The sequence below is a fragment of the Symphodus melops genome, assembly GCF_947650265.1.
Source record: "Symphodus melops genome assembly, chromosome: 10".
NCBI classification, from domain to species: Eukaryota; Metazoa; Chordata; class Actinopteri; order Labriformes; family Labridae; genus Symphodus; species Symphodus melops.
The window spans coordinates 21,883,030-21,899,014 of record NC_136700.1 but is presented as its reverse complement, the minus strand read 5'-3'; the positions used below and the strand labels follow the sequence as shown (position 1 = coordinate 21,899,014).

General features: G+C 38.5%; 1 protein-coding gene across 1 annotated transcript; it reads left to right on the top strand.

Annotated features, from left to right (window-relative positions):
- Nucleotides 1–532: 532 nt before the first annotated feature.
- pou2af2 (POU class 2 homeobox associating factor 2) lies at nucleotides 533–14,520 on the top strand (the record flags this gene model as incomplete). Its single annotated transcript, XM_079354452.1, is given in 7 exon segments — nucleotides 533–583; nucleotides 586–669; nucleotides 672–729; nucleotides 2,158–2,258; nucleotides 11,111–11,150; nucleotides 11,575–11,876; nucleotides 14,089–14,520. Coding segments are annotated over 7 exon segments (1,068 nt in total).
- Nucleotides 14,521–15,985: the final 1,465 nt, after the last annotated feature.

The window sequence follows — 15,985 nt, the reverse complement described above, 5'->3', positions numbered from 1 at the left end:
GCCTTTCATAGAAATGTCAACACATCATGTACTTGCAGAATGGTGAAGAAAAAGTATTTTATTTTTCTGTAAAATAACAGTTTCAAGCAGGAAGCCTGAAAGTCTGTTGTGAGCTGTCCGACCTGAGATGACTGAGCTCAAATTGAAAAAAAAAGGATGATGCTTTGTTGACTTCAGTGCTGCTTGGTTCAGCTTTTTATTTACTCCAGAGATGCCAAAGCTCTAAGAGGAACAAAAACAGAGACGATCCCACAAACCAGTGGCAGGAAGAGTCCTGCAACTACAAATCAAAATGTGGAAACAATATATCCTTTTAAATGGCTGATGTGTGAGTGTTTGGGCTCAGGAAGGATGACACACTCTCCTCCCAGTCTCTCTCATCCATGCTCCTGATGCTTCCAACCCCTAATCTTGACTGCAGATGCAAATAGTCTAAAAAACGTCCCTACCAAACATTTGCATTTAAACAAATGGATAAAGGTCATTTTGAAAAGCTACCTCCTCACGACTGCAGTGTGAGGTGGCATGTTCCATGTGTCCCTGCCCTCCTGTCAGCATAGTTAAAGCCCCTGCCGTGGCACGCCACACACAGTATGGTGCTTCTCACTGGGATTTAGCTACTGTAGGCAAATACAACAGAGGGAGAACACAGAGGCCTGTGTGTGTGTATATGTGTGTGTGTGTTTGTGTGTGTGTGTGTCAGACTGCTCCACAGCATCATGGACACAGGTGAGACTCATTCTTATACAGGCTGCCAGCTGCTCCTGCTCTCTTCTTAGTCTTAGACAAATAATGTCTTTTAGCTGCACAAATAGATTTTTTATTATCTTTTTAAACGTGATTCTTTTTGTTGAAGCGTGGGGGAAGACTTCTATTAGAATGTTTCTTTTATGTGTGACACATTAATTTGTGTACTGCCTGATTGTTTTCATGTTGTATGATGTTTACTGTGCGAGATTGGTATAAATCGCCTTTTTTATGTTAAAATAATGCAGCAATTTACTGTTATTTAATCTTTTAAGGCATCTTTAAATCTGGTTTAAAAAAGAGTGTTGTGGCTTTTTTGATAAGTCATATTGTTATAATTCAGTTGATAGTTTCCCCCTCTGATATTAATTTTAAGAATAATATTCATTACTTTGCAGAAATAATATTAGAAATGTTGCTGCAAGAAGAAATGAACATGTCACTCAATGTTTTACTCCATGTTGTTAAATTGAAATCTTCTTTAATGAAAAACACTTGCAAGGTCACTTACAAGATTCACATTATGAAATATGTTTTAAAATGGAGCAGTACCTTAGCGTGAGTTTGCCTAACGATTTGATACCTTGACATCTTTCAACACTACATCTTTTAAAATGATACAATCTTCATTATTTTGATTGTTTGCTTCCTAAATTAGAGAAGTTTTTTTAAACATTGCATTTGTATTGTATTCGAGTTTGTCTCCATTTTCTGGAAAACAAAATTACCCAGTTCATATTGCTTACAGTAGGACTTGTATTTAAGTTGCCATGGTAATAATAAAAAGGTATTACTATTGTTAGGTAGTTACTAGAATTGTACAGAAGATACTTTACTGATATTTATTTTTCAGGCAACAAATGAAGAGATAGTTTTTATTTTGATAAAGTCAGAATAAATTAAATATTTTCAAGAATCTCATCGGCTTAACAAGGTTTTGGTTTATCTAAAATATGCATTCAAAAACCTAGGACCTCTTACATGGAGTTTTTTGCATGCAATTTCCGTTTGCGTAATAATGTTTGCATTTTCATTGAGTTTATGCATCTGCTTCCCAGGAATGTCCTCAAATCACAACAAGCTCACATTTGAGATTTGGAAGATTTAAGTTATATTAGTGTAAAGTTATTTAATGGATTTTAAGAATATAGTTACAGTCTGTGTTTTGAAAGTGAGTGCTTGGAGTAAATTGCCTCTTTTTTAGCAGTCAATTTGCATCGACCAAACCAAAGGCCATTTCCATGACATTTACACACCAATCCCAAAGAACCATTCACCTATATGAATGAAACTGTCAACGATTCAAATGAGTACACATTTGTGGGGATAGATGAAAATGTGTATGAAGTCAAATAGTTTCTGGATTTGTTTTAAAGGTAGATTTCTAAACTGTATTTCTGCTCCATCTAGAATATTCTAAGAGGGTGTACCAAGGCGTTAGAGTCAAGCACACAGTCAAAGACCTGCTGGCGGAGAAGCGATCCCGACAGACAACCGGGCCCAGATACAGTGTAAGCACAACCTCCTCTAAACCGCTCTGCTTTTGTCCCTCCTGTCTCTCCCCACTTCATTTTTCTCCCAAACCAAACAATACGGCCACAGTTGACATTCTGCTGGTGGCACAATTAAGAGGTCGCCTTTTAAAAATCTTCTGTCCTTGTTTACATTTGGCTTGTATTGTGGACCAACGATCCATGGTTGATCCATTGACCACCTGTAACCTCCCCCTCTGTCTCCCTTCTCCCCTCCGGCGCTCGCAAAGCCATTCTGTAAATATCTGTGTGTAGAGAGGGGCACAAAGAGTCCCATCCCGACCTCACAAAAGAATACTGACACAATACTCAGAGGTAGCAGCCATGATCTCCAAAAAAAGTCCCCTGAGGTGGAGGCAGGGGTGCGGTGGGAAGCCTGAGGTGGACAGGTAACACAGAAAGGCAGAAAAGGGGCCAGTGAAGGAGGCTGCCTATGCAAAGTTTGATCCCCGCACACCTGCCAGCCAACATTGTCCTATGCCATGTACAGGCCACAGACAAGCCTCCTATTGTTGTCACAGGAACACACGCCAGCACACACTCTCACACATAGTCACAGATTCCGCTTTAGACATCTGCATGCACGAGCAAGACTGGCTTTTCAGTTTTCACAAACCGTCTGTCAAAAGGCTTTTCCAGGACACCATTCACTGTTTGCTTTCTGTTTAGCATCGGCATGTCCACTCCATGGATATGCAGACTGCTAATGTCTCGCATAATAGGGGGATTGAGTAAGAGACAAAAGAGAAGATACAACGAAAAAAAGAGACAAGGCAAACAATCGACCAACTCCAGTGTAACATTTGAAGTAGGAACTTACCAGCTAAAACCTCATTGTCCTTTAAAGCTCCATTCAGACGAGCGACTGAGCGGTGTTGCTGCAGATAAGATGGAGTTGAGGTTCAAACCGTAGTTAAATCGTGCATCATTAATTTTAAGCGGCAGCATTTCCGCTCTATAAATATTACTGTTATCAAAATGCTCAATACTGTGTTGTGTATTGTTTTAATTTGAACCGATCTCTGTTATTCTAATGATCAATAGGATTTAAAAGTCTGAAGGCTTTTTCAAAACTCAATCTTTTTTCAGCTTCGTAGTGGAGCAATGAAGCCTTTTAGACTTGCAATACTCTTAGACACAAAATCACTCTGAATCACAGAAACACACTGTCAATGTATTTGTGCAATTAAGAGAGTGTTCAGGAGTTAACCTGCTAATTTGATGACTGAAAACATGTTGGGTGTCAAGGTTTTTCTTGCTGTGGTGTAAAGCAGGTACCACTATTTTTCGATTAAGTTTCATATCAAAGACAACAATTCTGCTCTCATAATAACCCTAATAGATATGTAAAGGACTAATGACTAACATAATGAGGGATTTCTAAGACAGATTGACACATAAGAACACATGTCCAAGATCTCCTTCAACAGAAAAACTGATCAGCTTGTACTTTTATGCAACGTTTTGTAAATTAATTGATGTAACAAAGAGGTCACAGCTGCCAGTCTGTGGGGGAGCTGTGAGTGGGAGGACAACAGCAATACTTGCCTGTGCAGGTGACAGATTGGAGTTTTATGTACTTTATCTTTTAGAGACCTACTCTGAAAGACAAAGTGCGTGTTGTGAAGTTTAGCTTCAGTTCAGAAAGACAAACATATAGTGTTTAATATGCAGGTAATTATTAGAGCACTTAGAGCCTCATTATTAATTTATATGAAAAAATGAAGTCACTACTATTCCAATTTTTTCCTTTGAGTTTAGGTGTTCTTCATTTAAGCATTTGTTACTGTCCACAGCCTTTATTGAAGAGGTTCACACAACCATTAGGATGTCACCCAGTGGTTTTCTGGACTCCTGTTTTTAAGTCTCGGGTTTGGTGTTGGGGTTTTAAAAGTCAGGCATGACCATATTTGGAGATGGTGTAGGAGCTATTGCGAAGGTCTTTGGAAATTGATATTTTCAGCATTTTCAAAACGAACACTGGCTTGGTTAGCAGGGTTAAGCCCCAATACACAGTACTGTGACTGTTATTAGGATGCTAACACTGGCAAGCAAGAAACGCTTTGATTGAAATGTACCTGTCAAAGAAAGAATTATTTCGTTCCTCTGCAGGTATCTTTTAATAAAGACACTCCCTCAGCAACTTGGCAATCAGAGGAAGTCATGTCCTGCACAATAAAAAATGTTTAAGGCCGGTGTCCACTGAAAAGTTTTGTTGTTGTTGTTGTTGTTATGATAGCGTCTATTTCTCATATTATTCTATGTTCTCACCAAAACGGTCTCTGTGTCGAAAAGGTGCATTTATACTAAATAGACATCATGCTGTAGGAGACCCAAAACTTATTTATATTATCGAAATATTTAATAATATGAAACAAAAAGGGTGAAGATAATTTTCTCGTTTGCTTTAATTCAGCCAAAAACTCATTTATGTGGTAAGCTGAGTTGCCTCCTGCTGGCCATTAGAAGAAATGTGGATTTGCGATGGCTTTATTTGGGGTCCTCAATTGGCGGACTTCGGTCCAAATCCGGACCCAAACATAAAGAAATACGGACTGAGACAAATATCAGCATTCCAATTTTGTTTTCATTTTCCAAAAAATTTGTTTTGTATCTATTGACTGGTATAGTGATGACGTATTTTTGTCGGCCAACCAGGAAGTGACTATGCCAGTGGTTACTACAAGAATTAGCCTATGGGATTTTTACAGTGGATTTTGGATCATTGCAGAAAATAAGCCCTGTGTCAAACACACATTTCTGATGTGTAGCTGTTTTATTCAGCTGGATAATATTTACAGATGAACACCATATGAAGGTTGAAGCGTTAATGCAGAGAAGTAAAAAGCTAACGTCATGCTCTAGCGAACTACACTGCGCGGTCAATTTGTTATGATGTAACAACCATTATGCTTCAACAAGCGAGAGAAACCGTAGCTTAATAAGTTGTTTATGAACCTAATATTTACAAGAGCACTGAAAAACCTGACTGCAGGCTGAAAGGATTAATGAAAGCATTCCCGGTGTGATGACGTTTAATGTCTGCGACAACCACTGTAGTTTCAGTTAGCTACTCGTTTGCAACCGCCGTTTAAAGTACAAGTTGAAACTTTCAAATTCACAAGTCTGGGTCGTAGCTAACGTAGTTTATCTCGTCTAGCAAAACGTCAACATCTCTTAAGCCTGTGTTTACCACAGACCTTATTTCAGGCGTCTAACCACAAACCCATTCAAAATCCCCGTTGACTTTTAGAGTTAGGAACCCATGGCGCTAAAATGCTCACTCACTTCCTGGTTTTAGGACTCTATCTGTGCATATCTGTCTTTAGGAGTCTATCCCGTGCCCAATTCAAATATCTTATCAGCTGTTGTTTAACGTCTAATTAAAAGACCTGAGCAAACAACACGTGTATCATAGTAACATTTGTAATAAATGACTGACTTCTGTTTGGAAATAACTTATTTGTGGTGTTGTGAGTAGATTCACATAGTTACTGAGTGTTATGAACAATCTAGATACTATGTTAAAATTCAGACCAAAAAAAAGGCAGATCATTTATGGAGAAGACTTTAAATCATGAGAGCATGTGGAGGCTGCAGCGTGTTGAAGTGTCCCTGTCAGGGGTCAGAGAGTCCACAGAGGATTAAAAAAAACAACATCTCCATAAGCAGCTCACAGCCGCCTTTGTTACCTTTAAAACTGAAACAACTTTTCTAAGTGTGTTGTGTTAAGGAGGCTAACATACTGAGATTGTGCTTTAAATCGTTGACTGGATAAATTGTAAAAACGTCATCCTTGGTTATCATTATTATGTACAGGATATCAAAACAGAAAAACAACCCTCTTAAAATAATTCTAAATTCATCTATTAAGACTTTTTTGCTCAGGCAACTGTGACACTATTAGGAAGTATATCCCATCTAACTACTTATGGTAGGACATCCAATAGTCTCACTGGAAGTTGTTGTATTTCCAAAGACAAATTGTTTATTTTGAGTCAACAAGTCATCTAGTTTGCAATATTTTTTACATTGTATTCTTTAACTTTAATAAAGTCAAGGCTCACTGCAGGTAGGCAGTCATGGGTTGTAAATTTCAGCACCTTTTCAATGTGAACATTTATAACAGTCACTCACTAAAGCCATCCCCATCCTTATGTTAGCTAATGCCACCTTTTATCTCAGAGAATAAAAGGCCATTGAGAGCACCAAGCAAACTCTGACCACAGACTCAAAGTCCTCTTGTTGGAGCGGGGGGGGGGGGGGAGATATTACCGTTTTAACTTTGTTGCCGTCGGCCTCGCAGGCCCGGTGCCTCTGTAGCAGCTCTTTGACCGAACGCCTTGAGAGACCCTGAGCTTATCTGCATGAAGATAACAGCGTCTCACTCATGATTCCTGATCAACCTCCATTAGGGAGGACAAAAGCTCATACTCACTCTGCTCAACTCCACCTAACCCAGCTGAGAGAGAGAGAGAGAGAGAGAGAGAGATACAAAGCTTCTAACATCATTGCACTTTATGTGCTTCTCTTCTCTGAGAGTGTTTCTATTGAGGTGGTGCTGCGCCCAAACACGCAGCTGTTACATAAATGATCGAGGACAGTGAGAAATGAAGTCAGCGAGTGACATTGTTGTACCACTAAAGAGACTTTGTATGATGTGTTTCTGTATCAGACGACAAACAAGATCAGAGTGAACTTAAATGATCTCTGTATGGGAAGTCTTGGTACCTCAGGAGAACATATGACCAGATGAAACACCACATAACAGATGAGGAACAAAATATACTGTATGGGTTGTTTTAATAATATAAATCATGTTACATAAAGTCCTACTCATTTAGTTTCCCTCTAAATGAACATGTGCCAAAGAGGTTTCAGTTTGAAAACATGTAATTTGAGTTGCGTGTGTGGCAAAGGAAGGAAGAAGTTTTATTGTTAAGGAGAGATAAATAACTTCCATTACTGCCCCCCTCCTCCACTCACACACACACACACACACACACACACACACACACACACACACACACACACACACACACACACACACACACACACACACACACACAGAGGGGCCGGTGGGGATGATGGGAGCTTGAGCGAGCTGATTTCCATACGCAGCCTTCAGAGATGCACTGAGCCGTACCAGGGCCACATGAGGAAGTCTTGGCACTGTCAAATTACATTCAAATTCTGCCCTCAAAATTTGCTTGCCTCCCAGCCAACACTGGCTTAATATCAACTCTTTCATGTTGGCAATATGCAAAGAAGTGAGTCTATCATGTCAAACCCTGTGTGTGCATCCCTGCTCTGATGGCTCAGACTGCACGGAAATGTTATTAGAACAAAAACATGTACAGCTGTAAGAGAAAAAAAAAGAGGATTTACTATGACTGAATAATTAAGGTATAGGAGGATCCAATCCAACTTTATTTAATTAAGCACTTTAAAACAACCACAGCTGACCAAAGTCAAAAACCAAAGTTTTAAAAAAGGCATAATACACGATAATTTAAAGGATGCAGGAGGAGGATGCAGCGCTCCATTCACAAAATCACCTCGTTTTTAATCCTTAGAGTTCCAAAAGTTATCTCAAGGTCTCGGCTGTACTCTTTATTATTTTATTCAAAGAGACCTAAAATTCACATCAAAGTGATGGTAACAGTGTCAAAAACACACTTCAGGCAGAAACCTCATGGTGAGCAGCGGTCAGTGGTTTGAAAGAGAGGATAAGAGGGAGAGGAAGAAAGAGAGAGATGATTAAAGACAGACATCAACAAAAAACTACAACAGACTTACATGTATGCTCACAATGAAAAAGACAGCAATACAAATATGTCTAATAAATCACATCCATGTTCTGCCCTCTTGGAAAACTTAGGATGGAAAAAACAGTAACATTCAACAAGGAATGGCAGATCTATATGACAGACTTACAGTGGGAATTAAAGAAATATTGAAACACATAAGTACTTTGTTATGTTCTGTGTATCCAGCGTATTTTTTATAAACAGTTTTCCTTCTAAACATTTCATTATTTTTTGCAGATGAAGAGACACGTTGATTCATTTCTTTGCAGGAAAAAGTAATGCTCTTATGTTGGATGATACAGGGTCTGGTATGAACACTAATGTTACTCCAACTCTTGTTATCATGTAAAAAGGCAAATAACTTTAAGAATTTTTTATGGAACAGATGTTTTTAATACTATGTCTTGTTTCCAAATTTGCATTACATATATCCATTTGTTGAGCAGTAACCTGTAAGGTCCTTTACCTGCTTTTGTAAAGTGTCTCGAGATAACGCCTGTAATGAATTGACGCTATATAAATAAAGATTGATTGATTGATTGATTGATAACCTTTGTGTCATGATACAAGTATCACCATGCTGGCTGCATTACAGTATCTAATATTCATTTGTTTAACACACTAGTAATTCTGGTGTTAGCTTGTGAAGTTGACGATGGTTAGCCACTTAAGTCATTTAGACACGCACATCCCTAGTTTTTGCCTCCTTACCCACAGTGCATTGCGCTTTGAAAGCCCTCCCTCTGTCTCTCAATCCTTGACTAAGCTTCATGACTTCTGATTAGTCATTGAACTGGTACCAGCTCGTGACCTGGACAATGATTTGCCACTGAAGTCAGCTATTCTAACACTTGTCTAGTTTTTTATAACAAACTTTACCTCGGTCTCTGTCCTGTATTTACCCATAGCCTTCATACCCACAGTGCATTGTGTTTTGAAAGCCCTCCACTCTGCCTCAGCTGAACCCTTCTAAAGCTTGGTTCAGTTTTGCTTTTTGTTTGTTTTTGCTTTTTGCTTCGCCATTGTTGTTGTAACTCTGGACAGAGGACATGCATTAACAGTTTGTTTTTTTCCCGTTACAGTACAGCACTATATCATATCACAATAATAATAAAAAAAAGTATATAGTGGGTTAAAGTGAGTAAGAACTGTTTAAACTCTCCAGCACATGAAATTCATGCTTTGTATGTAAAGAGTTTTAAGAGATATCCCACAATACCAGATAAGACAATAAAAGTCCTCTTCAGCCTGCACCCTGCAGCTCAATCTCATGCAGTCTTGGACTCTGACGTTATTAATGTTTCTGTACACTTATTACTAAAAGTAATTCTGGATATGTTACAGGACACGTCAAAGTATCAGCTTTTAGTAGAGCCAGCTTTGCAACTGTACTTTCAAGGGTTTAATACAAACAGAAGTTTCTTTAAAGATATATTACCAAAGCCCAGAGTGCTTTTGTGAAAACAAATTTCATGTTTTTTTTTTAGTCAAACAAGTCGTTTCTAAACACAGTGTAGGTTCGTGTTTGCGCTGATGAGCTCATGCTGATTCCTGAAACATGCGTCTGATGATGACACATTGATAATCTTCCAGGGAAACATAACAATAATAAAACCCTTTCTGTCTTTTATGACTGCATGAATACTTCCTTCCTGGTATCGTTTATCAATCTGACTATTTTTTTTCCACTTTCAATTTCAAATTATGTTGGTAACGTGTCGGGCTGAATTCTAGAGAAATATACGCATTTGAAAAACAGACAGAAGAGATATATATATAAGATAATATTTTTACAGTTCCAAACTACAGAAATCTGTGAATTGGTGTGTTGTCATGTGGATTTCAACATTCATTTGAAATGTCAAAGACAGAGAATAAAATAGTGAATGACTTTTAGTCAAGTCCTGAACTATAAAACAAGGTGAGGTGACTCCGTTCGTTGGCTTTAATCAAACCAAAGAGCTATGCAACACCTCTGAAACGCCACTTTATTTTTGTCCTTTTAATATTCTGTCATTAGAGCCCTGCTTTGTTCTAGAAACTATTCTTTCATCATTATTGTTGTAGCCAATTTGTTTGTTTTTGCCTACAGCTTCTACAGTCTGGCTCCTTTTTGTTCACATAATTATATATATTTGGTGTAATTAGAGAAAAAGGAAAAACCTTTGGCTCAAAGTTTGAGTCATATTGCGTGAAAGACTTTTGAAGCAGAGCCTGATTTTATTTGTTACAGACATGTTCATACAAAAAAGTCCATATATAAAGGTTTGATTTAATAATGTATCCACTCTCTTACTCAGTGTTTAGAATATTTTGTGTAGTGTACGGACCTTCTTCTATACTGGAAGTGTGTGACTGCAGCCAGTGTGGGATTCATTTGCATTTCAGCCACATTATAAAACGTTGTGATGTAAACTCCCCACACAGGCCACGAGCAAACACATATGCATGAAAACTCAGTAAGATACTGAAAATGTGTTTGAAGCATCAAAAGGAGGTCACACATTTGTGGGGGGCAAAACATAACATAAAATGAACAATGGTGAAGTGGCAGAGAAGGGAGCTCAACACATTCACAATGTCAACAAATGATCAGAGTAGAAAGGGATCCAACTGGTGCCATGCATACGTTCTGTAGCTGTGTGTTAGTTGCAGGATAGAGAAGTCATCAGCACCTTCTAATCGCCCACAAGGAGTGTTTTCTGCTGCATTTTCAGTCCACCCTACTTGAAAGCCACAATTGTTCCATGGAGCTGGCAGGAAATATTCTATGTAAACATTTGGCTATTTGGTCCTGAAAACAAGAAGAGGCGCTCTGTCACTCTCACCTCACCAGAATGTATAACACGCAAGGAGGAGGGCAAAGGTTCCCAAGAATACAGCTACTTTTGAGGCAACATTTTAAAATGATTTTATCTTAAAAATGTATTAATGGCTTTTGAAAGAAATTCTGTAAAAACAAAGTTTCAACCTGTGTTGTCTGATCCATATCTCATTCTGGTTGTATTTTCTGTTTCACAGGGAGGATCCACCACTCCACCTTCATATGTCCAGATGCCAGGTGAGACTTTTTGAATCAAACACAACAGCAGAGATCTTAGACAGTCAGTTTAAAGAATGCAAAACACTAGAATAGAAAAGAATGGCTTCATTGTACTTGCACATGATTTTAAAAAAAATCTTTCCGTGCTTCGCTAACACAAAGAATGACATTCAGCCCATGTGTACATCCATAAGAGTTAGAGTGTGTGATCTTAACCTTTAAACTGCACTTTATAAAGATATCAGTTCACATTTCATGTTTATGCTAACTGAATGTTATTGCACATTAAATGTTTCTTAATGCAAAACAAATCTGGCAATACACTCTCATACATTGCACTCAATTAAATACTACATTTGTTCCCAATAACTACATGACTCAAACTGTATTTTTATTGTGTCGTCTGCGAATGTAATGTAACATCTGACATTGCTCTCTGCAGGGTCCCACATGCTGCCCAGCTACTACGGCATGAGGCGTCCCTTCATGTCAGATTCAGACTTCTGCCAGTCCAAGCAGTTCTCCCCGGACGTCTACTCATCCACGCTGGGGGGGAAACCGCTGGGCTGCGATCCCTCCTCCATGAGCAGCTACTCCTCCCTCATTGACAGCTACTACCCTGAGACCTTCGGTGACTACCGCAGTGCCGCCGCCTTCTCCAGCTCCGGGGGGTCCTTCTTGCCCTCATCGGCCCTCTCCTCTTTGCTGCCTCCCTTCGGTGGAGAGTCTTCGCATTTATTTCTGGTATGATGGGGTCTTTGTCAGAGATGACTGAGGCGAGGCTGGAGATTTGTTATCATTCATAGAGATGAAGTGAACCACACTCTGTAACCGAGTTTAACCCACAGGTGTTTTATGTTTATGTTTTTTTCGGATGGGGGTTATTTCATTTTTTTGAATAACACAACAGAAGAGAGACAGGAAATATGTGGAGGAGATATTTAAGGCAGCAAAAGGCTGAGGTCAGACTCGAACCTAAAGCCTCACGGCCTCTGTAATGAGGACTATAGAACAGACTATAGAATAAGTCTTTATTGTTGACCAGAGGTGAACATTTGCCTCGGGCTATCCAGATAGAACAGACACAGGCAGGGTAGCAGCTACATTTATACATTAAAAACAGTTCATGTCATGGTTCTGATCTCATCAGTCATGTTGCAAGATTAAGGATGTGTACTGCACGTGGGATAAATGACTTCTTAAAGACATTTTTAGTTGCCAAATGGACTCTATAGCGCCTCGCACGTCAGTGGCTCAATCAGAAGAGAGGATGGGAGTTATTTGCTCGGACACTCCTGGCTTTCTTCACAGTCCTATTAGTAAATAAATAAATAGTTCAGACAGAGGGTTTTGTGGTTTGCCCACTTCAGGCCTGAGAACTTTTCAGGAGGACATTTAAGACTACTCTGTTACAGGCAATACGGGCACGTGTTGACAGAAATATTACCAAAAAATCTAGTTTGAGGTCTAATCAAGTCAGAAAGGTCTACATTTATGCATTTCTGTGATATCAAATTTGATGATATCAAGTTTTATGATGGTGATGTTTGGATTATGTCACAACTGTTAATACTTACAAGAAAAAAGTTCAAATAATTAAGGGTCTAGACTTTGTTCTTCTGCATTGAGAAAAGAGTAAAGTTAGTGAGAATAATCTATAAAAACATCCTCCTCCTTTCTTTGATTGTTTATGACATTTATAATTAAAATGATAAATTCTTTATTCTGTACACTTCTACTTTTTCTAAAAAAAATTACAAAAACAACAAATCTTCCTCTTCTTATTGTATTCCTCACACCTGGCCCATCCATTACGTCCTCATTAGAACTCACCACATCCCTCCTGCGTGAAAAGAGTCCTACAGGACAGGAACTGCAGGAGGTACGAGTGTTGCGGATGAAGTAAAACATGCACAGTCCTCACACATTCAAATTAAGTTAGACTTAGGAGCCCATCAGCCTTTAGTCAGAACGCTTCTCCCACTATTTCTGACTATACATCCTTAAAGAAACGTTTATAAAGACAGCCTTTAACTTTGATTTACCCGATTGATTTATTAGACAGATCCGTCAAACTTAAGTTGAACTTTGGAATACATATTTGGGAACAAAGAATCTCCTCATGACTTGTATGTTGCCTCTCAATATAGGGTTAAAAGAAGTCAAATAAAATATTACTTTATTAAATTGAGGAAATCTACCAAGTCAGAAAAGGTTAATATAAAGGCTCTCATACAATCAGATTGTCTTTCCTTTGTTTGTAAGCAGTAGAGTCGCCCCCTACTGGCTATAAGGAGGAACACCAGTATAAGGCACCTTGTAGTGTGGTCTACAATGGGAACCAACCTGCAACAGCCAAAAGGAAGTGCATAAGGAAAGATGCAGCAAATTCAGCCAACTATATTTCATTCAAAAACAGTTGCAAATGTCAAAAAAAAATTGGAAATAATCTTTAATGTGAGGTGGAGATACAAAAATAAAAAAATGCACAGAACAAACGTACAACAAATAAAATCAATCAAACCAAATATGCAACTTGACATCACCATAGTAAACTGAAATAAGGCAATTTGTTTCCTTTTTAACATTTGAAATACACTGTGATCATTACATCATTGAGCTGTCTGACTGAGAAATAACATGTGCTGCTTTTTTACTTTGTCGAGGAAAATAATGGATAGTTGACCCTCGACTTTAAATTTCTTTTCTCTCATGCACCCTTTGTACATTTTGTGTTTTTTTATTAAATTTTGTGTTTATTATTATTCTTTACATTTTTTAAATTATATGTTATTAGTTGGTGATTGCTTCTCATATTTAATTTAATTTAAGTACTTGTTATTTTAGCCTTGTTTTTTTTTTCTTTTGCACCAATACAACAAGATAAATTCCTTGTATATGTAAATGTACTTGGCAATAAAACCAATTCTGCTCTTCTGTTCTCTTCCTGCCTCAGAGAGACTCATGGGAGCAGTCAGTTCCAGAGCCCGTGTCCCAGATGGAGTCTCTGTGTCCCGACAGCTTGGCTTCTGTCAGTGTCCCACCCTCCATGCCCAGCCCTGACCCCCCGGGGAGCCCCTCTCATTACCGCTCCCCTAGTCGAGGCTCAGCCATGGTCTCCAGCAGTCAGCCCTACACCCTGCACCCCCTGGATGACACCCACTACCACCCCCTGACCACCAGCAGCTCCTACCCGCTGCCCTCCACCTCCTTTTCCTGCCCCCCCTACATGAGCAGCACCGTCAGCGACTTGGTGTCCAAAATGGTGACGGAGGAGGCCGCAGACAGCCACGCCAGCCTCCCCTCTAACAGCGAGGGTCACTCTTGCTGGGCCAAAGAGGACGGCGTGAGCTCATGGTCACCCTACGAGATCAGGAGGGCTTACTGAGCAGAAATTAAAAGCAGATATGTCACAGACAATCAGAGAATGAACTCAACAGAACAGCTCCGTCAAACAGCTGTAAAGTGTTTGATAAGACAATTTCAGAACCTTTACAAAAACAAAATGTACATTTTGATATGTTTAAAGGATGTGTTCAACTATGTTGACTAAGTTACCTGTTTTAAACCCTTATCTAATGGGAGATGTCACTTTTCAGTGTATAATATATGTGCTTTTGTTTGACATTAATGAGATAGTGTGACCAATATGGACTGAAAAACAACTGCATAGGAAAAAAGATTAAAGGATTGATGGATCAACCTAAAAGAGGCTTTCTGGCGTATCACATACTCTAAGTACGAACGTCTGGAGAATCATCTTGAAGTAGAGGATGAATTGCAAACAGATGTAATTCTAGAAATAAGGTCAATCTTGAAAAGACTAACAGCAATTTAAAAGGTTGACAGTACTGTTGTTTAATGTGATGTATGTTTTCTTTGGACAACAATAGGCTATATGCTAAATACTAAATTAAAGTTAATTCTGTCCTACACAAAATAACTTACAGTTGGAGGTTGTGTCGCTCCTTCAATCAGAGATAAAAGGTAACTCATAGGTTTGGAGCATAATCATAATATTTCTGTCTAGAAAAAACAAACAGATAATTTCAGAGAAAAAAACAATTTATTACAAATATTCTATTTCATATTTTGTTGAAAAATATGACATCTCTGTGATAACTTGGTGCAATGCATAATGCTTTCCAAAGGTCTGCGTGTAACTTTGTTAATTCTGTCCAGAAGGCCTGTTGTCCATTTTCTGTTATACGGGAAAGGGTTGGATTTCAGAGTAGATACTCTAATGTACATTCACATTTTGTGTTTCGTGAGAATAAACAATCCTGCAGAATTTCAAAATGTTGTGTTGCTGATCATTACTGAGTTTTTTCAGCAAGTAACAACTTAGACTGCAAAGTACAATGACCTCTGTATTTGCAGGGGGCAAAAAGAGCCACAAAATGAGGATCTAAACTTTAAAGCACAAAACAAGGTCCAAAACAACAGAAACTTGCTAACAATTTTTAAAAAATGCAGCTTGAAGTGAAAATGCAAATAATAGAACTTGTGCTGCATTTCAAAGAAAAAAAATATCATTTATCAATCAATTGTTCTTTTTGTCCAGTGCCAATTCAAAACACGTTTTTCTGAAAACACTTTTCAAAAGAGCAGGTAAAAGACTTTACTCTTTGTTACATTATCTGATGGATTACTTCGCAAGCAACATTAGGCCACATTTAGCAAAGTCACATTAGTAGGAAAAAAAACAAAACATCGAGCAGAAACAGACTGTTGACCAAATGTCTTTAGAAACTTTGTTTGGGCTTACATGAAGAGAGAGCGAATGAGACAAACACACTAAACTCTGACAGGACATCATTTCTATGTATCTATTATGGAGATCTTGGAGCGTG